Here is a 25,309-nt window from a genome sequence, read left to right on the forward strand (position 1 = left end):
TGAATTACTGATCAAGGCTATATAGCCCAAGCAGCACATGTGACTAATCTCCTATAGCATAAGCAGAAGTTGTTTCAAAATTCCTGAGGCCACAAGACATGAAAAAAGGGACCTGGAAGGTAAGGGAGACAATGTTTCAAAGAAGGATGTGGTGGCGGTGGTGGGAGGGTGTCCTTGGTTAAAGAGGAAAACACATGTGAAGTTCACTTGTTTTGTCCAAGTTAGAAGAGAATTTACCTAGCATCTGAAATGACTGTGCCTAAGTCAAAAGGTTTCATCAGATTTAGGCAGTCTGTCCTGAGTATTCAGAAACTCTAACTGGCTACTATAAGAGAACAAATATTGTTGGTTTGGTCATGTTTAACCATAAGAATAAGGAGCTTATAGGATAAAAAAGGAAGATTGTGTTGGGATTGTTTATTATGGAAATCTTGGTATTCTTTATTTTCCCTCTCTTTTGAAATTGTGTTTTTTTAACCTTGAGAAAAATCTTACCAGCATTTTGAATTTTGAAACCCTTCCATCTGTGTGACTGCTCTAAAACAATTAAAATTTTATCAAAAGAGTACTTAGTGAAGGAGAGAAGATAAAAAGATATCAAATTCTGTTTTATCATTATAAGGAATTTTTTAAAAAAGTATAGGGCTACTTTACTTAATTGGATAGATCAGTGACCTCAACCATTGCAATGTAAATTCATGTAGGTCAAGAAGTATTTCCTTTTTGTCTTTGTATCATGAGTGCTTAGCGCTGTGCACAGCACATAGTAAATAATAAAAATCTATTGATCCCTGAGGATACCCACTCTCATGCCTTCTTATCCTGTAAGAATTTTTTTATGTCTTTTTGTAAATTCTCTTTCTGTGGTATCCAGATATGCTTAAAATCTTCTGAATAAGAAGCTTTTAACCTTTTTTTTCTTTGCCATTTTGGTGAAGCCTTTGAACCCTTTCTTAAACACATAACATAACACATATAGATTACAAAGGAAACCAATTATATTGAAATAAAGATGTATTTTTTTCAATCCAAGTTCATGGAAACCCTCAAATCTATTCAGGGACTTTTCAGATTCCATGGGCCTCAGATAGAGAACTTCTAATATTTTTTGTTTATCAGTTCAACACATGGGCTGCTCCCATGTTATCCTTTATTCTTGCCATAGCAAGAATCTTGACTCTATGATGTTGTGACTCATTCTACCCCCTTTTCTGGTCATGCATATCCTTAATGTTGCCTTTTATGCCAAGTTATATGTGGCATATGTGTCTTTTATTTGTTTTTCTTTTGTGGGGGGTAGGCAGGGAAATTGGGGTTAAATCTAAAAGGTCACAAGCCCAAGGTCACACAGCTAGTAAGTGTGTCAAGTATCTGATGCCGTATTTGAACTCAGGTTCTCCTGATGCCAGGACCGGTGCTGTACTCACTGTGCCACCTAGCTGCCCCATATATGTCTTTTATGTAAGACATTGTTGGCAGTATACTGCAGCCTGCTTACATTTGCTGTGCCTCTTTTCATTGCTCATTGAACCACCAGCACTTGTGATTCTGCAGAGATTGGTGTTCTGCATGATTCTCAGTCATTTAGCATCACTAAGACTATTGAAGTTAATTCTTTTTTTTTTTTTTTGTTTTGGAGAAAGGCGATCTGAATCTATGATTTAACTGGTGTAAGAAATACCTGGTTAAGAAGCTGTCCACCAATGAAGATCGATAGCTATTCAGCAATTTCTAGTCCTAGAAAATTTCCAGGTGGTACTAAGAGGTTCAATGACTTACCAAAGGTCATGCAGTCAATATTTATTGAAGGCAGAACTTAAAACTAGGTCCCTGTAACTCTGAGGCTGCCTACATCTCCGTCTCTTTAATTATTTGAGATAAATAGGCAGACTACATGTAACTATTACTTAATGAATAAGTCTATGCACTTATCATCATTGGACAGTGATTATAGGATTGATTTTATTTTTCTAGTTCTAGTAAGTTTAACAAGTTCTCTCTATAAATTAAAAGGACTGGGAGTCAAGAGTCCTGGGTTCTAATCCCAAGTATGTCACCAACCGAGAGTATTACCTCTGTCTGCTCATCTGCTTGATGATGGTGTTAGAAAAGATGATTTCTAAAAATCTTTTCTAGCTCTTTTTGTGATTTGCTGCTTTGATGCATCAATTCTTTGTCAGATTTGAACAAACAATTGCTGTATCTACTTTTGCTTTTAACACTTCCCTGGTCATCCTAGCAAGTTACATGGACTGTGGTTCCAAACTTCGGTTTTGCCATACTCAAGAGTATCTTAAACTATTTCAGGGCTTTCCATTCAGTTATTAAAAACAGTGAAAATTTTTGTCACCTTATTTTAGAAAATACTACATAGATAAAAATACATTGAGGGACACTTTTTTTGAGCGGGGGATGGGAGGCAGAGAATAAAATTTGCAGAGAATTGCTCTGCTTGAAAATAGTGTCTATGTTCTCTCCTTCTGACTGGGACTCTGTAACCCACAAGTTGGGAGATTGGTTTCAGTGGGTTTCATGGCAGCTATACAGACCTTACTTTAAAACTGATTTTCATAATTAAGGTTTTGGGGCCTAAATTATAGCCAAGAACCCCTTAATTTTAGACAAAATATATTATGTGTATCTATGAACTTCTGGCAATGTATAAAGTAATGCGGTAGGTGGTTTTAGTTGTTAGCTATCATAGCATTTTAGACCTGGAAGGGACCCTGGAGATCATTTAGTCTAATCCCCTCATTTGATGATGAAATTGAGGCCTGAAGAGGTTAAGGGACCTATTCAGGGTCACATAGCTAGTTAGTGGTATAATAAAGACTAGGTCCCCTGACTCTAGTGATTCTTTCCACTATGGCTACTGTCGCTAACGAAATGATATATCATAATGAATAGAATTAAAAGGGAGGGAAAGGGAGAATAATTAACCCAGAGTTCTCAAGTGTGCAGCCAAAACTGAGAACTGAAATTAAGTTGGAAAGGGAGTTTGCATAATTTATTCTAACTCTTCAGATGAAATTGCATAGTCTTTCCCAAAGTAAAAAGAGAAAGTTTTTCTTGGGTTGATGGTCACTTGAATACGTCACAGTAAATAAGTAATGTGTAATTTTCAGCCTTTTGAAAAAGATGCTGCTTCTTGACACTTTAGAAACAAATAAAATTAGCATATATTTAAAACCTGTCTGGACTTGGCATTATCCTAGTAATTTCAGCCCATATTGGTTTTCATCTTTAGTCTATTTTTATGTATTTTACCTTTCATAGAACAATAATAACTTTCTGGAAAAAATATTCATAGAGTCAAGATTTCGAAAGGACCCTAGAAACCACTTAATTCAGTATCATTTGGAACCTTTGCCCAGATACCTCCTATGAAATGGAATAGAACAAGACAGGTAAAAAGTCCTGTGACAAACCATTAGAATTCTCTCTTTAGGTTCCATCCATCAGTAAACACTCTTTGGTTACTGTCATTCAACTCTGAATCAAGCTAACCCGACACAGCCCATGTTTCTCCATCTTGTCTGCAAGTCTGTGTGCCTAGTTATGACATATATTGATCATTCCCTTAGTTCACCAGTCTAGTAAATCTATCAACAAAGGAAGTGAAGTTAATTTGATATTTATTCTTAGTGAACCTAAGTGCTTACAAACTATTTATTTAAGAATCTATTTTAGAATTTCGCTGGGACTTTATATCATGCTAATCATTTTGTAGTTTCGAGAATCCTCATTTTTTCTTTTCTTTTTTAAAATCAGGACATTTATTCATAGGATTGTAGATTTAGAGCTTGAAGGGACCTTATAAACCATCAAATACAAGCCACTCACTTTATAAATGAGGAAACTGAAGCATGGAAAGGCTAAGAAGTTACCCAAATTCATACAACTAATATTTAGGGCAAGGTTTGAACCTGGGTCTTCCTGACTTCTAGGTCTGCTCTACCATCGTTCATCCCCACAACAGCACATCCCCCATTCTCATGACTTCTCATATTTTATTGACAGCAGTTTTGTGATCATCACATCTGTAAGTTCTTTTAGTGTCCAGGGATATAATTTGTTTGATTTCTCGAACTCCCTTAAAACAACTACATGTTTTCTTACTAATCTTATGCTTCCATGTAATTTCAACCATGATTGTTCTACTCTTTCCAGTTTAATAAAAAAAGTAGAAGAAAAATAGGAATTAATTGAGTTTTCTGTCTCTGAAATCGTTACTGATGTATTTGAGATCTCTTTTTATATTTTAATGCAAATAGGGCTTGAAATGTAGCAATCAGACTCCGGAGACACAGTAACTATATGGAATTAGTTCTGGGTCGTGTGATTTTTTTCTTTGATGGCAGGTATGGGAAATTATATCTATCTCAGTGATTATTTTTTGGACTAGCCAAATCAAGATGGAGGAGGGTGAACAAAGAATCAGAGAAAGAAGCAAAGGGAAATGTCATGTTTATCCTTCCTGTTCCTGATAACCATCTCTTCCTTCTTTCATTCTTTCACTCAAGAAGACATTTATTGGGTATTTACCATGTTCCAGGCCTCAAGCTGGGTCTTGAAGAAGATACAAAGATAAAATAGATATTGTGATAGTAGCATCCTGGGTGAATGAAAGAATGATGTCATTAATTGAAATAGAATGGTTAGGAGAAGGAACCGGTTTTAGTGGGGAGATGAGTTTGGACATGAAAATTCACCCCTTGATAATGACCTTTCAGTGAGTAGTTTCAGTAGAATTTTGGGATAGAGGTCAGACTGGTAGAGGAATGATTGGATACTAGGATGCTGAGGGATTGAGTATAGATTAGGCTTCTTTATAATTGAAAGGTAATAGAGGAGAAAAGATCATAGTTTGAGGGTTTATTGAATCAAGGGAAGATTTTTGTTATTTTTTTTTAGGAGATCTGAGCATGTTTTTTAGGAAGAGGAGTAGCCAGTAGAAAGCAAGATTGAAGATGCATGAATAAGAAGGGATGATAGATCTGGGCTTTGCAGGAGGTGGGAAAAGATAGAATCAAAGATAAAGATGGAGGGGGTTAGTCATGATAGGGAAGAAGGGACACTTTTATGAAACAGGAAATGGAAGATCAAGAGGTTTTGAAATATGAAAAAGGGGAATTAAAGAGAAATAACTGAAGAGGGCCCCAGTCTTCTTAGGGAAATGGGAGAGAAGATCATAAACTGAAATGCTAGGGGCCTGAAGTGGAGTAGAATTCTGGCCTAATGTGAGTGGAAAAGTCTTGAAAAATTTCTGTGGGGGATGCAGTAGGAAGTTGATAAGACATGAAGATAAATTTCCCCAGCAGCAGTGAAGTCTAAGTTGTTAATATTAAATGACATAAATTTATGGTGGAATTTATTCTGTATCCAATGAAGGCCATAAAACATTTTGAAACTGTGTAGTGACCCACTGACAGTAGCATTTTAGGAAGTTTAATCTGTCAGTAGTGCATAGAATAGATGTTAGGTGGTAGGGGAATAGATTTGGACAGGAAGTTAGGAAATGAAGGGGAGACTAATTAGAAGAGTCCAATAATAATTTAGGCATAAAATTTCTTGAAACTCATTTCTTCTTTGATCTCCCTGATGCCATACTATGCTTGCTTGCTTTCTATCTGCCTGGTCCCCCTTTGTTTCCTTTATTGGTTGATAGAGGAATAATGATAACTCATACTTTTATTGTGATAGAAGATTTCCAAAGTGCAGTGAAATAGGTAGCAGTATTTATCCCTGTTATACTGATGGGAAATCAGCCTCTGAGGGGCTCTGTTAACTCTTCTACATTAGACTAATTTTGGCTGAAGATATTGCTGTTGTGCATCCTTCTACTGCAAATTTTAGCTGGCTTTGGTTGTGGAGACAAAGACCTTGGGTTCAAATTCTACTCCAGGCACCTATTTATTATTTCTGTCACCCTGGGTGAGTAATTTAACTTTCTTAAGCCTGATTCTCCTTCTGTAAAGTGGAGAATAATGATAATGACTTACCCCAGAGGAATCTTGTGAGAAAAGTGCTTTATGAAACATAAATGCCTCAGTGGATTGGTGATTACCCTTAAAGAGTACAGATTACAGCCCACCCATACCTTCTAATCTTGTGTGATGTATGTCCATGCCTGCCTATAATTTCTTTAGAGAGGATTTACTCAGCCTGCTGGAAGCTTTTTGCTAGGTCTTTTAACATTTAATGGGCAGAAAGATAGCACTCAATATGCCCATTTGTTATCACTCACTCTGGCTATACTTCCTTTATTGATTATACATTTTTTGAATGACAGTACTCACAGGTGTGTATACATTGAAGGGAATATCCACATGGATCAGATCATAGAGATATTCAAGAGTTGAAGTCTTGTCTGGTCTTGTCTTGTCCTTCCATACTTTTGCACCTTTGGGCATACCATATTCCATTCTTCCTCTTTCAAGACTCGACCCGTGTGGCATCTACTCTATGATACTTTCTCTGATTCCACCAGCTATCAATGGTTTCTTCCCCTCTTAAATCTCTCAAGCTACTCTGTTTGATTTCTCCCATGCACTTGATACTTTTCTAACCTTTGCTATAGTTACTTGTGTATGTGGTTCATCTCATATCATGAGCTCCTTGATGGCCAGGTCTATGTCATTGTTCATTTTTATATTTCTAGCACCTAATACAGTATTTTATGTATAGTGTAAGTACTTGATAACCAACTGTTGAATCTAATGCAATAAGAAAATTATTTTATTGTCTACAGAAAAGAGAAAGCAAATTATTTTCAGTTATTCACCTGAGGAGTCGTACTTGGAGAGTCAACCTGGAGTTACAGTGTCCTGGGTTCAAGTCCCATTTCTGAAATAAACTGGCTGTGTGACCTCTCAGTGCTCCAGGTCACTCTCTAAGATTAAAAACTGCAGAACAACGGTTGCTAATTTGCATTTGTATAGGGAATTTCCTTACTTGGAGCTTTCTGTATCAATGAAATCACATGTCTACACCAAAAAAAAAAAGTCACTTGAAAGCCTGGGAGCTCTATCCATATTTGTCTGATCACAGAAAAATGGCATGTAACTTTCCCCATAAGTTAACAGTGAACTCTGTAGAGAGGCAACTTGCCCTGCCTTACTTTTAGGGTGAATAATATCAGACTTTGTTTGGTGTAAGTGGGAATCATAGGAAGATTCCTTGATATCTTTGGGCTGATACTATGGTATGGCCAGAGCAGCCAGTGGAGTGCGTGTGGGGAGGGCTCATCTTTTAAGATAGGTACCATTAAGGAGATGATCTTGAACTTGAAAGGTAAATTTGTATGTGCTGTGTGCCACAGAGCAAAAGTCTGTTTCCCAGCTGGTTTCATGGTCCTTTATCTTTAACACCTTGCTTCTTTTTCTAAGAAGTTCTTTTTAGGAAAGGAGTGGTAAACTTCCTGTCATGAAATTGGGCTACTTCTACTAAAAATTAACACCCAAAGTCAGGACTTTCTTTCTAGGTGTCTTCTGGTATCCAGGAACATGTTTGGTCACCTTACTCTCTTCTGTTTTGTGGCTTGCTCTTGGCTCCATGAAGTAAACGAAAGCTCTGTGCTTTTCAAGAACAAAGTGACAAGAGACACCCTGGGGAGGAGTGGCAGGAAGCTCAGCATGAGAAGAGACTCAGACTTTCTTTGTTTATTCTCGATTAGAAATGAAGCAAGAAGTGACCAATGATACAAAGTGGATTCTTCTTACTTGGTTCTTCTTACTTTGGGTCTCAAAGTTTTTCTTTGTGCAACCTGCATTTTCCTGTATTGATTCCGGAAGAGATTGAAGTAAAACCATTATTTTCTAATTGCACTGACATGCATTTTCCCTTAAATTTTATTTTCTAGAAATGTAAAAATAGTTGTAAATATGATTTGTTTCAGAACAATTCAGGGATTTTACATTTTGGAAACAGAATTTTAAAATTTCCCCAAATAGTAAACCAATGAGTTCATGCAAGCCTTGAGGATTAAATAATTTTTCAGAGTTTGGCAATCAGATATAAATGCCAATTTAGATTAAATATTTCTTTCCATATACCACTCATGAAACATTATCTTGATATCTTGATACAATTCATCTTTCAACTATCTTGAATTCTTTTAAAAACAAAGAAATTGGGAAAGAATATTAGGTTTAAAGTTTTCTTGAATTCTCAGGATTTGATCATTTTAAAGGAGAAAAAAATTAAAAAGATCACTGAAACCACTTACTGCTTAAAATTAGTAGATAGCTATCAGACATATTATTATCATTTTTAAAGCGTGCACTGAATCTGAGCTCCTGTGAGATGCAGTATTCTTTTTTTTGAGGGGGGAAGGTAGGGCGATTGGGGTTAAGTGACTTGCCCAAGGTCACACATCTAGTAAGTGTGTCAAGTGTCAGAGGCTGGATTTGAACTTAGGTCCTCCTGACTCCAGGGCCTGGGCTCTACTCACTTCGCCACCTAGCTGCCCCTAGATGTAGCATTCTTAATGCACCTCAGTGGTACAGTGTTTAAAGTGCTGGACCTGGAGTCAGGAAGACCTGAGTTCAGACACTTAACTGTGGGATCCTGGGCAAATCAACTTCTGTTTGCCTCAGTTTCCTCATCTGTAAAATGGGGATAATAACAGTACCTACCTCCTAGGGTTATTGTGAGGATCAAATGAAATAATAATTGTAAAGCCCTTACACAGTGCCTGACACACAGTAAGCGCTATACTAATGTTGGCTATTGTTATTAATGAAAGAACTAGTTTTGTGTTTGTGAGTTCCTGTGCATTGCCAGGAACATACTCTCTCAGTTTTTCTCTGATGCTCATAGTGTGTTTTCACTTTCTTTAGGAGGGGTAAGAAGCATAGTATAATCTTAAGGACCCAGCTGTCAGTGAGAGTCCATGCCTGCATTGGTAAGTAGCAAACTTCATGTTCTTTTGCAAAGGAAGGGGAATTTGTCTCCATGGTGGCTGTTGAAATGTGTTGTTGGAAACCAGCATTTTTGAAAGTGACATTAAACCGTTTTTGTCATTTCTATGTGCCCATTTTCACTAAGCTAGTTGTAACTTTTGTCTTTCGTTGTTACAGACTTACAGGGAGGATGTCAAAGGTCCACTTTGGCTACACTATCTTCTCTATCCACTCAGCTAATGTAGCTTAGGTTAAAAGAGACAGCTAAGTTACTGAAGCTGCTTTTTGGAAGCAGAGTAAGACAGATACTCTCTTATGTTGGCATATGCTTCACTGGTGGAGTTGACCCATGGATCCAAGGATCTATGACCTCAACTGTAAGGGAGGGAAAGGGCTTCTTCTTCAAGTCGCAGAGCCACAGTGAGCAAAGAGTGCCATTATGCATTGCTGTCTGGGTACAAAATGTGTCCTTTATGGGACACTAAGCCCCATGATCTTTCTGCATTTTTTTCTAAGTGGCCTTTCTAAGTGCTTTCAAAGAAGATAGAAGTTCATCCTTCTATGCAAGATCAATAGCAGCAAAGATAGTTGTGGATCCTAACTCGTGAGTTGTAGCGAATGGGGATTCTCAAGTACAAAGTGAATACTGTGACAGGAAGGCAGATGGGAGTGTCTACGAGAGAGCTTTCAACAAGATGAATTCATTCATAGCTTATAAAAAGCCTGACCATTTACTTACTCAGTGATTTAAGCAGCATGAATCACCCAGGCCACCATGTATGTGAGCGGGACTATTCATTCATTGTTGTATGTTTGTCTAGCAAGTAGGCAGTTAGGGTAAAACTTATTATGCTTTTAGAAACAGCGATGTTGTGCAGATGTAGCCTTGGATCACCTATTAATCAATGATGTTTATCCCTGGTTTTAGAGATCATATTATGGTATTTTAAAGGTAAGAGAAGAAAATGGTAGCAATTCCAGTTCACGTGGTACCTACAGGGTATTTTTCCTGAATGATGTTGCTTTTATGCGTTGTAAGTAGAAGCAGCTCTTGTTAAATCAGGAATAGACTCACAAACTGCTTGAATGAGGATTTGGAGGGAGCATCCTTATATCTTGGAATTCTCCATGTTCTTCCAGTTTAGTGTTTTGTATTTAAATTTATACCAGAGTAGACGAATGAGTCTGGCTCTTTATACCAGCTCTGTACTTTTGCTATGTTTAGATACATGAAGGATTTTCTTCTAACCTTTAGTTGTAGTGGCTGGTTCAGTTAGGGCTATGTCAGAGAGCATGTTAGTCATACAGTTAGTAGCCTGATGGCTTCTAGGAGCTGGATGTTTAACAAGCACTTCAGTTGTGAATAAAGGTTCCTCTTGTAGGGAGGACAGAGGTAAAAGGATATACTGCATATTATTCCAGAGCGTTTCTTAGTCACCTTCTAGTTCTTACCTCTTTGGGGTGTTGCACTGGTCTATCTATCGTTGCCTTAGTTGCATGTGGGGGTGGTGGTGGTGGAGAAGTTGGGAATGTAAAAGGGGTGGGCTGAAGAATGAGTTAGGCTTAGAGGATGTTCACTTCATTTTAAATTTGGTCCATAGGTTGTGCAGTAAAGCTGAAAATTTCTAACAAAACAGTAGTCTTTATTCACTTTGTATTTACACAGATAGGAAAGCTATCCAAAAGGAATACAGAATAAATAAGTTGTTGTTATTATGTTGTTAAAGTATATAGTTTTTTTCCAAAATATGTAAGTTGGCCCAATTATATAGTATTTTTTGTTTTTGTTTTTATTTTGTGTTTATTGGGATTATTAAATGTCAAATGAAATTATTTTTAAAAGAAGAAAGTGGTTGGTTTCATTGGGCATTGTAGATTTGTTATAAAATCTTTGGTTGGGAGGAGAGGGAAGGGGAGAAGATCTGGAGCTCAAAAACTTGTGGAACTGAGTGCAGTAAACTAAAAATAAGAAAAAAATTTTAAAAAATTAAAAAATAAAAAAATCTTTGGTTGTCATTCAGTTGTTTTTGGTTGTGGCTGACTCTTTGTGACTCCATTTGGGATTTTCTTGGCAAAGATACTGGAATGGTTTGCCATTTCCTTCACCAGCTCATTTTACAGATGAGGAAACTGAGGCAAACAGGGTTAAATGACTTGGTCAGGGTCACACAGCTAGTACATGTCTGAGGCCAGATTTGAACTCAGGAAGATGAGTCCTCCAGACCTCAGGTCCGACACTGTATGCACTGAGCCTATAGACTATTATAATAACCTCCTGATTAGCATCTGCTTCCAGTTTGGTGTCCTTTCTAATCCATCCTTCACACAGTAGCCTAAAACAGTGATCTGGAGTTGTTTCTCCCTTTCTCAAAAAAATCTTCATTAGTTCCCTATTGCTTCTAGAACAAAATATAAAAATCTTCAGCCTGGCTTTTAAAACTCTCTACAGTCTAGCTCCCACCTGTATATCTATTCTTATTTCATATTTCCCCTCTTCTCACATTCTTCATTCCATTCAAACTGGCCTGCTGGCTGTTCCTTTCCCATGACATTTCATCTGTCATCTTTGCCCAAGTGATCCCTGTCCTTTGGAATTCTTATAGAATCCCTGGTTTCTTTCAAAGTACAGTTCAAGACACCTCCTACATGAAGCCTTTCCTAATCAGAACCTCTCCCCCCACTTGTTAACTTTCTTTCCCTCTTTAAATTCTTTGTATTTGTATGTGTACATGTTCTTCTCCAAGTAGAATGTTATCTCCTTGAGAGCATGAATTGTTTGGATTTGGTCCTTGTATCCAGTGTACTATGTCTTGCACACAGGTGCCTAATAAATTTTGTTGAATTTAATCAAATCAAGCAAACCAGTCCCTTCCATCAATGAAATAAATAGAACAAAAAGGTCCGTTGTCTGGCATTCATACTCCCACTTCCAAGTGTCTGGAACTGTGGGGGACCAAGAAGCAAACAAATAGCAGAAGAAAGTGGTAGTGGAAAAAAAACCCCATAATCTGGCCTAAATGGTTTTCATCAACATTATTCTAAAAGGTCACACTATCATATTACCTTGTGCAGCCAAAGCCAAGGAACAAAGGAGAAGTTTGGAGCTGAGCAGGAGGATGAAGCAGTCATTGGGGTTGCATTAAGAAGATATTTTAATGCTGCTCAAGTCGATGGGAACTCTTAGAGGTAGTGACAAGAATGCTGTCATCGACAGCGAGAAGATGACTTAGGAAAAGGCTAGACTTCAGACTTTGATTCGAAAATTAATTTTGAACAAAGGCCATGTTACACTGCCCAGGTCATGCAGCTGCACATTCTGTACTCTGATTTTGTGAGAAAGATGGAAATAACAAAGATTCAAGTAGATAATAATAATTTGTTTAAGGAAACAAGTTTCGGCATGTATCCTGAGGTCAATACTTAGTCTTTCCAGTGTTCAAAACCATCAGCATCTAATGCATATTGCAAAATTAATCATAAATGATGCATGAGTCATTAAGAAAAGATTAAGTTAGGCTAAATGTACTCCAGACTATGTTAATAATAAAAATTAAACATGATCCAAAGGGCAAGAAAGATACCTGTATGGTGGTAGACTGATAGGTATTAGGCATATTCATAATAGTAACATACTTAAGGGTGCTATTAAAAATACATCATAGACTTAAACATAAAAAGATGAATTGAAGTAGAATTACCTCAGTTGTGGAGGGGAGATGATTCTTTTCGTTTTCAATAAGAGAAGGAATTATTAAAGACAAGATGAATGTGTTCTATAACATGAAGAAAAATGTCTCCATGCAAAAATATAATTAAAGGAAAAAAATTGGGGAAGTGTTTATGGCATATATTAGACAAAAACTTGACATCTAGAATATATAGGGCACCATTAAAAATTTATAGAGGGAAAATTGTCAAGTATTTATGGCCTAATGATATAGATAGTTTTCAAAAGAAGAAACACAAATTTTTAACAATCACTTGAAATGCTTCACCTATGATCAGGGATATGTAAATTTAAATACCTATGAGGTGACATCTTATATTTACCAAATTGGCAAAAATAATTAAAAGCAATGAAACTCATTATTGGCAGGGTTATGGAGAATTAAGTACACTCATTTTCTGATGCAATGATTTTTTTTTTTTTGGAGAACAATCTTGCAGTACCTAGTAAAAGTTTAAAAGATAATCATCTTTTCCAATAATTTCAATAATTCCAATAATTTCAGTTAGACAGTTCCCCAAAAGTGTTATAAAACACAATAAAACAAGTTATCTGTTAAAAGATTTTTGTAACAACATGCTTTGTAATTGCAAAATAATAACAACCTGGAAGTCACCTAAATGTCTAACAGTATTGCTAAATTGGTAGTTAACAAAATACTTAATTAAATTATAGTGCTTTGACATAAAGGAATATTGCTATACAATTAAATTTGACAAGTAAGAGGAATATAAAAAAATATGGGAAGACCTCTATGCAACATACTGAGGGAAAAGTCAGAGACAGAGTAGAATGAACACAAAAGAAAAATGAATGAGAATGGAAAAATGATTCTAATGGATATGGTGACTGAAAAGGTGTTATTTTTATAAAGGGCTATGAAATGTGAGTTGTTAGAAAGCAAGTTTTAGGTTTGTAAAAAATCATTTATAAAAATAAATGTCTGTTCTCTAGAGACCTAGGGGATACTTTTCAGGGATGGGCCTAACATCTTGCATAACAAAGGGAAGGGTAGTTTAATGGATAATATATCCCTAAGTAAGCAAATGCCGCTGTCATGAAAATAGATATTATCCCAGGGGAATCTATGTTACAGATTAGTTTAGAGAAAAGTAGTTGGCCATAGGTTGGCTTGTTTGTCAAGAAAGTGAGTAACTTTCTGTTCCCAGTTAAGGGAAATGAGTTTAGGGATGTTCTTCATCTTTGAGGTGTTGCAGGACCTAGGTGAAGTCACTTCAGGGGTTGGACAGTTTGGATGAGGCCCAGGTGAAAAGTAGGCTGCTCAGAGGCAACAGAATGCTGTGGAAGAGCTCTGATCTTGTATTCATAACACCCAAGTTCAAAATTCAGTTTCAGTGCTTAATATCACGGTCACCTTGGGTAATTTACTTAAATTTTCCTTCTTACCCTTAGTATTTTTTTGTCTATAAAATGTGAATAACACATAATGCATGTGTTATTTACCTCACAGGGTTGTTGGGAGGAAGTAAAACACTAGAAGGTTAAATAAATCTAAATTATTATTACCCCATTACCTTTTGGCTTTTCTTTGTGCCTAAAAGAACAATAGACATCTCTATCTGATCTTCCTGTATATACTAGTTTGTAATAACGAGCTTGATACTCTCATTAAAATTACAGATTAGCTGCTCTTAGGTACATAAAAAGGTTGTTAAGAAGATGTAAATTAGGTGTTCTCATTAGGTGCACCCCCCCCCCATTTCCTCTCCTCCCAACCACTGGACAACCCTTCACTTCCTGGAGATTGTTGTGTCATGGGAAAGGTTTGTAGGGTTGGCAAGGAGGAAGGAGGTGGGGGTCTGTTCCTTTTCTCCTTTGTAAAGTGAACCAAGCTTTCAAAACTACGCCCCTCCCCCCCACCCAGTTGCTTTCCAGCCTTTGAAGATAGGGTCTGGTGATACATTGGAAATCTCCCTAGCCTATCACCAATTACTTCAAAGTTTGAAGTCTTCCTTCAAAGAGCTGGGTCTCCACAGTTCACCATTACCCTGAGGCTATTGCATACAGTTTTGGCAGAAGAGCCAAGTTACTAGACTTCAAATATGCTATAGCTAGGAGACTATTGGACCCTAGATGTCACAGAAGTAAAGAATCTCAGAGCTAGAAGGGTACTGACAGGCCATCCCTGTGAACAAGAATCCCTTATACAATATACCCGATTGTGGTCATGCAGCGTGAAGGCCTCTAGTGAGGAAGGAATGTCCACTTTGTGGCCCATTCCACTTTGGAAGAGGTCCAACTGTTGGGGAGTTTTTACTTCTTCAAGCCTGAATTTTCATCTTTATAACTTCTACTCACTGTTCTTATTTCTCTCTTCTAGAATCAAGCAGGACAGGGGAAATGAAGATCATTAAGTCATCATAAAATACAGATACATAGATAGATACATAGATAGACACTTAGATACCTAGATAGATAGATACATACATAGAAACATACATGGATAGATACACAGAAACATTCATAGATAGATACATAGAAACATACATAGATAGTGATGAAAAATAAAGAAAAGGCCATGCTACAGTGGCTTCATTTCCTTTTACTTTTTAAGGGTGAGTAAAAAGGTTATTTAGACTGGTAGGCAAGAAGAGGGCCACAAGCAGAATATATGGACTTTAGCAAAGCATTTGGTACAGTCGTTCATAGTATCCCTGGGGTCAAAATGGAGAGATGTGGGCCAAATGATAGAACTTTTAGGTAGGTTTGAAACTGATTAAATGACTGAATCTCAAGAGTAATGATCGATGAATTGATGTTAATTAAGGAGAAGTTTCTAATTGAGTTTCCCAAAGATCTTTCCATGGCTTTGTCTCATTTAACACTTCTATTAGTAATTTGGATTAAAGTATCATTAGCATGTTTTTCATATGTGAAAGTGACACAGAGATTGAAGCGATAGTAAATGCACTGGACAGAACCTTGAATTTTAGTTCAAGTGAGAATGATAGGTTGGATCTAATAGGATGCAATTTATCCAATTGGAGCTTGAAATTTAATAGTGATTGATTTAAAGTACCAGATTTACATTAAAAACTCAACTGAAAAAGTATATGATGAAGAGTTATGGCCAAATGACTAAACATGAGTCAACTATGTGACATTGCAGTTAAAAAGAACCTGATTGTGTTAGTAGGAAGCAAATAGTGCTACTGGGCTTGGTAGAGCATACCAGCAGCCTTTTATACTAGGGAGGCTGAGGCTTATGAATTTCTCAAGTTTAGGAGTTTTGAGCTGCCATAGGGTTAAAAGCCATTTGGATGTCCTTACTGAGTCTGGAACCAATATGCTGAGGCCCCTGGAGTGGAGGGCCACCAGGCTGGCTAAGGAGGAAAGACCTGATCCAGTGCAAATCAAGGCCTCCATGCCAATCAGTACTGGGATTGGGACTGTGGATGGCTTCTGCTCTTCCAGCCTGAGTGATTTAGAGTTGTTGTTTGTTCTTCATTCTTGAAGAGGACCATGACATCAAGAAGGTAATACCTTGGCTTGCAAGTGAATTGGAAAGTAAGGGCTGTGCAAAGTCACTTTCTCCTCCAGAGCCATCTGGGTCCAGTGGCAAGATATGGATTGGAACGACTGGAGATGGCCCTGGATGTAGTGGGTGACCTTGGCCTTTTTAAGCTAAGATCTTTCCCAGGACTCAGTTTGACTGAGGCAAGAGTGATTAGGGCTAGGTAAGAAATGAGGCAAAGAATGGCTTCTTTTACCTAGTCAACAACAACAAAAAAGGGAGATAGAGATCTAGTCTCAAAAACAAAAAAAAAAACAAAAACAAATCCATAGCAAAAGAAAGAAAAAAGAATGAGATATTCCCTTAATCATACCACATCTGGAGGACTGAGTTCAGTTCTGGGTGCCACATTGTAGAAAGGATATTGACTATCCAGAATACATCCAGAGGAAGGTAGGAGGGTGAGGGAACTGGAGACAATGCCAAACAAAAATCAGTTGAAGGAACTGGGGATGTTTAACCTGTAAAAGAAGACTTAGGTGACATATGTGAAGGTATTGGTTGGTCTTGATTACCTCTGAAGTACCTTCCAGCTCTGATATCCTATTATATTTAAAATGCTCTTTAAAAATCACAGTGACATAGTGGATAGAGACCTGGCCTTGGGGTCTGGAAGATGGGTTCAAGTCCTGTCTCTTTCACATACTGGGTATATGGCCCTGATCAAGTCACTTAACCTCTTAATTTTTCCAGTTAGTTCTCTAAGACTATAAATTACAGAAAAGGTATCTACCTGCATTGGTAGAGGAAGTTTCTAATGAGGACCTCCCTACACCAATGTAATTACAGGTTTTATAAATGTGTGTGTGTGTGTGTATGTGTGTGTGTGTGTGTGTGTGTGTGTGTGTATCTACCAATAAACAAGAATTTGTTAATGTGTCAGCACTGTGTCACGCACTGTGCTGGGGATACAAATACAGTGAATGAAACGATCCCTATTTTCAAAGAGCTCTCTTCTCTCTCTCTCTCTCTCTCTCTCTCTCTCTCTCTCTCTCTCTCTCTCTCTTTCCCTCCCTCCCTCCCTCTTTCTCTCTTTCCCTCCCTCCCTCTCTCTCCCCTCTCTTCTCCTCTCCTCTCCTTCTCTCCCTTTCACTTTCACCCTCTCCTCTTCCTCTTCCTCCTATCTCTTTCCTCTTCCTCCTCCTCCCTCTCTTTTTCCTCCTCCTCCTCCTTTCTTCCTCCCATCTCTCTCTTCTTCTCCCTCCTCTTCCTCTCTTCCCTTCTCCTCCTCCTTTCTCTGTCTTTCTGTCTCTGTCTCTCGTTCCTCTCTCTCAGTCTTCCTTCCTTCCTTTCTTTCTTTCTTTCTTTCTTTCTTTCTTTCTTTCTTTCTTTCTATCTTTCTTTCTATCTTCCTTCCTTCCTTCCTTCCTTCCTTCCTTCCTTCCTTCCTTCCTTCCTTCCTTCCTTCCTCTTTCTTTCTTTCTTTCTTTCTTTCTTTCTTTCTTTCTTTCTTTCTTTCTTTCTTTCTTTCTTTCTTTCTTTCTTTCTTTCTTTCTTTCTTTCTTCTTATCTTCATATAGTCTAGAATAGAACCTCAAGGTTAGAGGTACCCTGGAGGTGATCTACAATATTCCCTATATCATCCATTTGCTTGAATACCTGTGGTTACTACTTCATGGCTTTATTTCCTAATATCTATAAAGTAACTTCACAGTGATTGTTGAATAATGAAATTAGGGTATTTCTTGACCAATTCACTACATGTATTTACTTTGCAGTGTCCTAAAGTATGTATCATTATTGCTTAATAATGCATCTGAAATACAGCAGCACATTTGATGATGATTCAGTGACCGTCATAGGGACTGTGAGTTTGTTCCCCATAGCTGGGATTGTAGGATATATTTGAATCATACTTTGGCTAATAGAATCACAGAGTTGCTATCCATTGAAAAAGTTAATTCATTAAAGATATTTACAAGGAAACTTTAGTTATGCCAAGAAAATAAAACTCTGCTAATATAAACCACATTTCTTAAAGAGGAGTTGGTATGGACTGGATGGAGTTTCTCCCAAATTATCTTTCCCTGGTGTGGCTGTCTGGTCTACCTAGTGGAACAATGTATATTGCTGGTTTACAAGAATTCTGGTAACTTCTAGGAATAATCTCCTGTAGGTTTTCATTTTAGAAATTTTGTTTGTCAGGACATAATCAAAAAATATAATAGAAAACAAATATCCTTAGTCTCTTTATTAGGAATGGAGGAAAAACAAGAATACAGGAAATCTTATAATCTGCTTCCCTCCCTCCCCTCTGGTTCATACAAGTTCTTTAAGGATTAGGTTTTTGTAAATGTGATTTATGGCTCCAAATGAAGGACTTGGAGAAAAGCAGTTGTCTGCGTTCTTTGATGAGCATTTTACAGATTTCTATTGTGTTAGAAATATCTAATAGAAAACATTTTCAACTTGAAAGAAAAAAAAAACATGTGGACAACTTTAGCAGTTCAACAAAATGTGCAACTAATTCAGATTTAATTTAAACAAAAAAAAAGGTGCCTTGAGGATTTGTCAAAAGTTCTGTGGTTTCAGACTTTTATATAGCTTATTGATAGCAACAAAGTAACAAGGGACAATTCAACATCATTTGTTAAGTAACTTTTCAGTATAATTGGGGAGAAAAGTGAAAATATTTTGATCGTAATTAGCTAGAAAGGTCACGTTGATTGAATTGTAATTTATTAGATTCCTATAACTTGATTTTTAGGGTCCTGTGAATAGGCAAAGGGAATGACCATTTATATTGCCAGGCATTGTGCTAAGAGCTTTCTATAAATATTTTTTCATTTGATCCTCACAATAACCTTGAGAAGTAGGTGTTATTGTTATCTCTGTTTTACATTTAAGGAAACTGAGGCAAACAGAGGCTACGTACCTTGTGTAGGTCACACAGAGCTAGTAAACGTCCGAGGCTAGATTTTAGCTCAGATCTTCCCGACTCCAGGCCTAGTGCTCTCTCTGTGTGCCATCAGCTACCTCTCGAGCCCAGTCCTGCCTTTCTTATGACTATGGGCAATTGACTTAACCTCTTCCAGCCTCAGTTTCCTCTTTTGTAAAATAAGGATAATGATACCTGTGACATTGCCCTCTCAGGGGTATTGTGAAGCTTAAAAGAGATAATGTATATAAAATATGGCTTTGTAAACCTTAAAGCTTATTGAAAATGTCAGCTCTTATTATATTTTTATTGGTGCTAGTACCATGGTAGGCCCTTAGTATATTAATAAGTATTTGCTTATTGATTGTCTCTTGTTCTGGTTTAGATTCACTTGGGCTTTTTTTTTTTTTGCTACACACATCATTTCATTGGCATAAAGAACTCCAGGTGAAGAAGCTTCCTCTTATGACGCAGGTCAGTAGTTGTTCTGCAGCTTAGAGGGTCACTGAGAAATTAAATGATTTGCCTGGGGTCACAGGGCCAATATATGTCGCAGGTAAGATTTGAACTCATGTCTTCCTGATGCTGAGGCCAGCCCTCTATCCACTACTTCATATTGCTTTATGAGTTCAGTTTAGGTGAAGTTAATAACATTGCTCTCAAATAAGATAATATATTTGAAAGTGCTTTGAAACAGTAACAACCCATGCAGATGTAAGGTTTCAGTGTTGTTTTAAGACTGTTCCCCCCCTCCCAAGACCTAGATTTCAGATTATTTTATTCTTTTTTCCATTTTAGCAGTTAATATTCAACTTTCTCATCAATAGTGAGATGTTAGTGAAACATCAGTATTAACACCTTGTACTTATATAACATAGTTTAGCTTTCAAAACAGTGTCACATGCATTGGATAGTATGGCCCTCACAATTGCCCTGTGGCTTTATTAGTATCACTTTATAGATGAAGAAACTAAGAACCTAGTTCAGGGATTGTTTTGCCTAAGGTCATGCAGCAGAGCCAGAATTAGAACTCTAGATACCAGCATTCTCTTTGAAGCATCTTTTTAGCCTTCTTCTCTTTTCAAGATGTGAGTGGGAAGATCTGATGCAACCCTTCTGGGATAAAATACCAGAGGAGGGCTGCCAGAAACATTTAAATAAAATCACACTTGAAAATTTTTACCCATATTTAAGTAAACTTTAACTGGGCTTCAAAGCACAAATGTTTTGGCTAAGTTTTGGTATGGTTCACAAACTGCCTTAGGACAATAAGTTAGCGTAAAAATAAAACCAACTGATTCCATTTTAATAAAGAAACTGCCTGCTTTTACTAATGGTTTTACATTTCCCTTTCTTTAGTCCAGATTCCCTGCATATCTCATCTTGGCTTTCTTTTATGCCTTCAGTCCTAACTTAAAACCTATAGTCTTATTCTGATTTCAGGCATTTGTAGAGATGTACCTTCCTGGGGATTGCCTATTGAAATCATTACCCTCTTAAAGGACCAAGATCCAAGCTGCCCAAAAATAATGAGGAAGATTTGGAACTGAGAGGCCAGCTTCTTTGTAAATAGAAGTTTGTGATTGGATACTGACCTTGGAAGTATCTACAATGTCAGCACAGTCCATTGCACATAGTAGATACATTATAAGTACCTATGGGAAGAAGGGATATAAATTGGAAGGAAAGAAAAAAAATGAAGAGACAAAGAAGGAATGCTAGCTAATCTTTTTTTCTCTCTTGGGAAAGTAGACTGTGTTGTATCTGAAAGCTAGTACAATGTTTTCTGTAGGCAGCTATACTCATCATTACTTCTCTTTACTTCTTTGCTTTCTCTTATCTGAGTGGGATACTACCTATTCCCCTCTACTAAGCCTCTTCCCTTTCCCTGCTCCCACCTTCTTCTCTGAGGTAGGCTTGGGGTAGAGAGGGGGCTATCACAGAGACTGGCTCAGTAAAGTAAAATTACTTTCTGTAATTGAACGCAAGACCGTAAGGTTAAGGGAATCTGATGGTGGAACATGTGGAGATATGTAACTAAAAAGACATATTATGTGCTTGCTATTTTGAATCAGGCGTATGGGGGATGAGGGAAAGAGTGTAGCCTATATAAATGCAGTGTTGTTCAATAATGTTAGTGGGGGAATAATCTCCATTCTTGATTGTTTGGTAAACTGAGTGCCTTGCTTCTATGTAGGTTTCTAGTTTGAAAGCCTGCTAGTACATAGGACTGGTTAGGTTAATAAAGGGGTTTTGCTTTGTTTTACTATAATCCCACATATTGGAAAAAATCCATTTGAATTGGTTAGACTCATATGGACAAATAGTGACACACAAAAATACCTGTGTATGATACCTCCCTCCCAGGATAATTGTGAAATCAAATTACATCCATATTTAAAATATTATGTAAATGTCAGCTATCATCCAGAATGGCTTAATAACTAAAAGGCTGACCTGAGAGTCAGGAAGAATTAGACTCAAGTTCTGTTTCTGACAGCTGCTGGCTCTGTGACTACAGACAAATCCAGGGTGGGGAACCTGTGGCCTCGAGGCCACATGTGGTCCTCTAGATCCTCAAGTGTGGCTTTTTTACTTTTTCAGAGGACCTAGAGGGCTACGTGTGGCCTCAAGACTGCAGGTTCCCCTACCCTGGGCAAGTCGCTGGACTTCTCAGTGCCCAGGGACTTTTCTGCGACTATCAGTTTCAGAGTGCTTGCTGGCATGCATCAGCATAGGGAATTACCCCACAAGGGATCATGCTACATTGATCAAATCACAGGACTGGACCAAAAAAAATAGACTGTCTATCCCTTCCTTTAGTTTTCCTTTGCAATTCCTTATTTGTGATGTGTTGCAGTCTGCTCCTGTTCACCAGATGTCTCTCTGTTACCCTTTGAGTGATACTCATGCCCTTTGAATGATCCCCAATTCCAGTTCTTCAGAGAATGCAGTGTTCCATGACTCACTGCCATACAACACCACTGTTAGAATACTGGTACCAAAAAGATGAGCCTTTTTTTAGTGCAAAATCTAGGGTCATTAAAAGAGCTTTTCAGTTTTTCAAAGTCAATATAGTCCACTCTTTCTTTTGTCCAATTTTGAGCCTAACTTATTGTCCCTTTGTTGTATCTAAGAAGGACCTGTATACTTATACATATATATACATATACACATATAATACATACATACACAATATATACGTATCTATGCACACACATATATGTGTAAAGTCACGTATACATGTATCTATAGGTTGACCATTCAACTAAATAGCAGAGCCTAAATGACAAGCATACTTCATCCATTGTGAGTTTCTGACTAATGGAGTGGCCTGATCAAATGGGTGGATCAAGAAGACTAATACAGCAGCTGTATGTAGAAATGAGAGAACAAAAGAGCCAGAAGGACAGATAGTTGTGGTTAGAAAGTGGAATTTCAGAATTCAAGTGCTTGAAGGTGGTAGCTGGGTGGTGCAGTGGATAGTGCATTGGACTTGAAGTCTGAAAGACTCGAGTTCAATTCTGGCCTCACATGCTTACTAGCTTTGTGAGTCTGGGCAAATTACTTATTCTATGCCTCAGTTTCTTTCATCTGTAAAATGGGGATATGATACCACTTGCCTCCCAGGGTTCTCATGAGGATAAAATGAGATATTTGCCTTAAAGCAGCATATAAGTGCTAGCTGTGATGATGGCGGTGGTGGTGGTGGTGGTGGTACTAATGGTGTATTTAGCTCTGGTTGTTGATATTTAAGGTATGGCTTGCGTAGGATTCATTAAAGTGGAGTGGAGATGGAGCTTGAGGTTAGAAAGACAAAAAGAATGTGAAGTGAGGGTGCTATGTCAATCCCACATATATTGAAGCTTCCACCATGTTGGCAGTATGTGATGTAGAAAAGTATGAGCCAGGAACTAAAATCACTGAGGAAGGTGAAATAGAGTATTGGAGGTGAGCAAATTACAAAAAAAAATGGATAAAGGGAAAGCATTAATCTTCAATAGAAGAGAGACTGTTGAACAATAAGGGAAGAAGTGTCATAGGGGAGCAAGGAGCATGTAGACTCTCCTCATAGCATTGTCAAGTGTAGCCAGATTGAGCAAGAGAGCTGCCTCTGCTGCAGAGGTTTTCATGGACTGTGGTTCTCAGGGGAAATCTAGGTTTGCAGTGAGGGGTCACAATGATTTCTCTGTCATTTGAACTTAGCTTCAAGGATGCAGGCACTGGGCTTTAGAAGCCTAGGAAATTGATTCAAAGGTGGGCAGACTTTACTGCCAGCTGTAGCTTATGTTGCAGTCAGAAGTGGACATGCACAATAGATGAAAATACGGCTTTTAGCATTCAGAAGGAACTAAAAAACTGAGATGAAGTACCGATTTTCCAGAAGTCTTCATAGAAGCTTTAAAAGATCAGAAGAACTAGAAGCCATGCAGGAGGAGGAGAGGGCTTTACTGGCCTTTTTGTCCTGAGGAATCCTAGCTAGGGCAAATCTGTCTTAGTCTTTGTTACAATCTCTCTGCAGGCATAGCTATATTATTTTAGTGACTTTTTAATAAGGGAGAGCCTAATCTATTCCTTGTTTCTTTGAAAAACTGTTCGTGTGAGGAAGAGAGCAGGGCATTACCTCTCGGGAGCAGCTAGTACTTAATCTCTTTACAATGAAGGAGCTATTAGCTTGCCCTGATATTTGCAAACTAATGTTTAAAAAATGGACCAAGATTACATCATAGAAGGATCCAGTGAAGTTTTTTTCTTCCCTTTCTTCACATTTTGAAACAACCTGGCTGCCAGATCTGGCTTCAAGGCACTGTGTGTCCAGGGATTTGCTGCGGCTCTAAGCTAAGGGCTTAGTGTTGGAGCTAATGGTAATGCCGGACTTTTGTGATGATTACATACTCAGTGAAAGGCGCGCGCGCGTGTGTGTGTGTGTGTGTGTGTGTGTTGTGTGTGTGTAGACTTATTTGCCTCTGCCCCATCTCATTGTCCCAATTTCATATCTTATTCCAAAGGACTTCAGATGAACTGACAGCATGAATGCCTCGATAAAGTCTATGCTGGGATTCTTGTTAAATTTAGGATGGAAAAGAGTCCATCATTTTTCTCAGGCACCACCTCTGCGATTATTTCTAGACTCTCCATGATTTCCCTCGGTACACAAGATATGTCCCCCTGGAGGGACAGGGCAAGTATCTGGAGCATAGAAACTTATGCATCACAGTCTTTGCCTGAAAGGGAGAATAAGGCTAATTGTTAATAATAACACATACTTCACTGAGTGTCTTATTTCACCTGTGGTTTCTATCACCTGTACTTTGCTTACAATAGGCACTTAATGCATTTTTTATTGGTTTGAATTGCTGGAGTTATTTGATGCTAGTAAATTAAGACACTGTAATTTGGGTGGCCCTGTTAATCCTTTATGGTCACAAGGGGACTATTTTTTGAAGTTGAATAAATGGACTGAATGTTCATTAAACATACATAGCAAAATTCCTTTTGTAGGAAAGTGAATTAGCTCAAAGATCATTCATCTAGTTTATAAAAATGGACAATCTCTTTCTCTGAAAACAAATGTCAGCTATCTGTTAATTCACCTTGATTCATTCTAGACATGGGAAGAGATTAAGAGAATATTTTGTTGCTACTGTGCAAGAAATTCTGAATTGAAAGGGAAAAATACCACTTGTGTCTTATAGGGCAGAGAAGAGGAAATAGCAGATAAAGATAAAGAAGATAGAGAAATAGATAAAGCAGCAGATAAAGAAACATCCCTAAGAGAGGGAAACCTGAACAGGTTTATTAGCCTTGGCTTTATTGGGGAAATATAGGAAATTAAAGTTTTCAGGATGTTGTTTGGTGCTAGAATGGGGAGATGTTAAGGGCAGGAATATCTATTTAAAAAAACTGAGGAGTACTTTCTGTCTTTTGGTCTGTAGAACTCAAGTTGTAGAGCAGTTAATGTGATAGAATAAATAATAATAATTGATATTTATATAGTCTTTTAAAGTTTCTAGAGACAGTCAGACAACAAGCATGTATTAAGTATGTACTGTGTGCTAAGACACTGTGCTAAGCCCTGGAATTACAAAGAAAGGCAAAAACATAGTCCCTGCTCTCAGAGGTCTCACATCCTAGTGGAGGAGAAAACAAGCAAAGTTATGTATAAACAAGATAAATATAGAGTAGATAGAAGATAATTTCAGAGGGAATACACTAGTGGTGGGGTGAATCTAGAAAGACTCATAAAAAGTTGGAATTTGAGCTGG

General features: G+C 37.7%; 1 protein-coding gene across 3 annotated transcripts in view; it reads left to right on the forward strand.

The window, feature by feature from the left end:
• FHOD3 (formin homology 2 domain containing 3) overlaps positions 1-25,309 on the forward strand; it is a 726,388-nt gene that overhangs the window by 143,933 nt on the left and 557,146 nt on the right. For all 3 annotated transcript variants that reach the window (XM_036756241.1, XM_036756258.1, XM_036756249.1), the window contains exon 3: positions 8,841-8,905. In XM_036756241.1, coding sequence (XP_036612136.1) covers positions 8,841-8,905 — 65 coding nt within the window. The remainder of the gene's footprint in view (positions 1-8,840; positions 8,906-25,309) is intronic.

This window comes from Trichosurus vulpecula, chromosome 1 (assembly GCF_011100635.1).
Source record: "Trichosurus vulpecula isolate mTriVul1 chromosome 1, mTriVul1.pri, whole genome shotgun sequence".
Classification (NCBI taxonomy): domain Eukaryota; kingdom Metazoa; phylum Chordata; class Mammalia; order Diprotodontia; family Phalangeridae; genus Trichosurus; species Trichosurus vulpecula.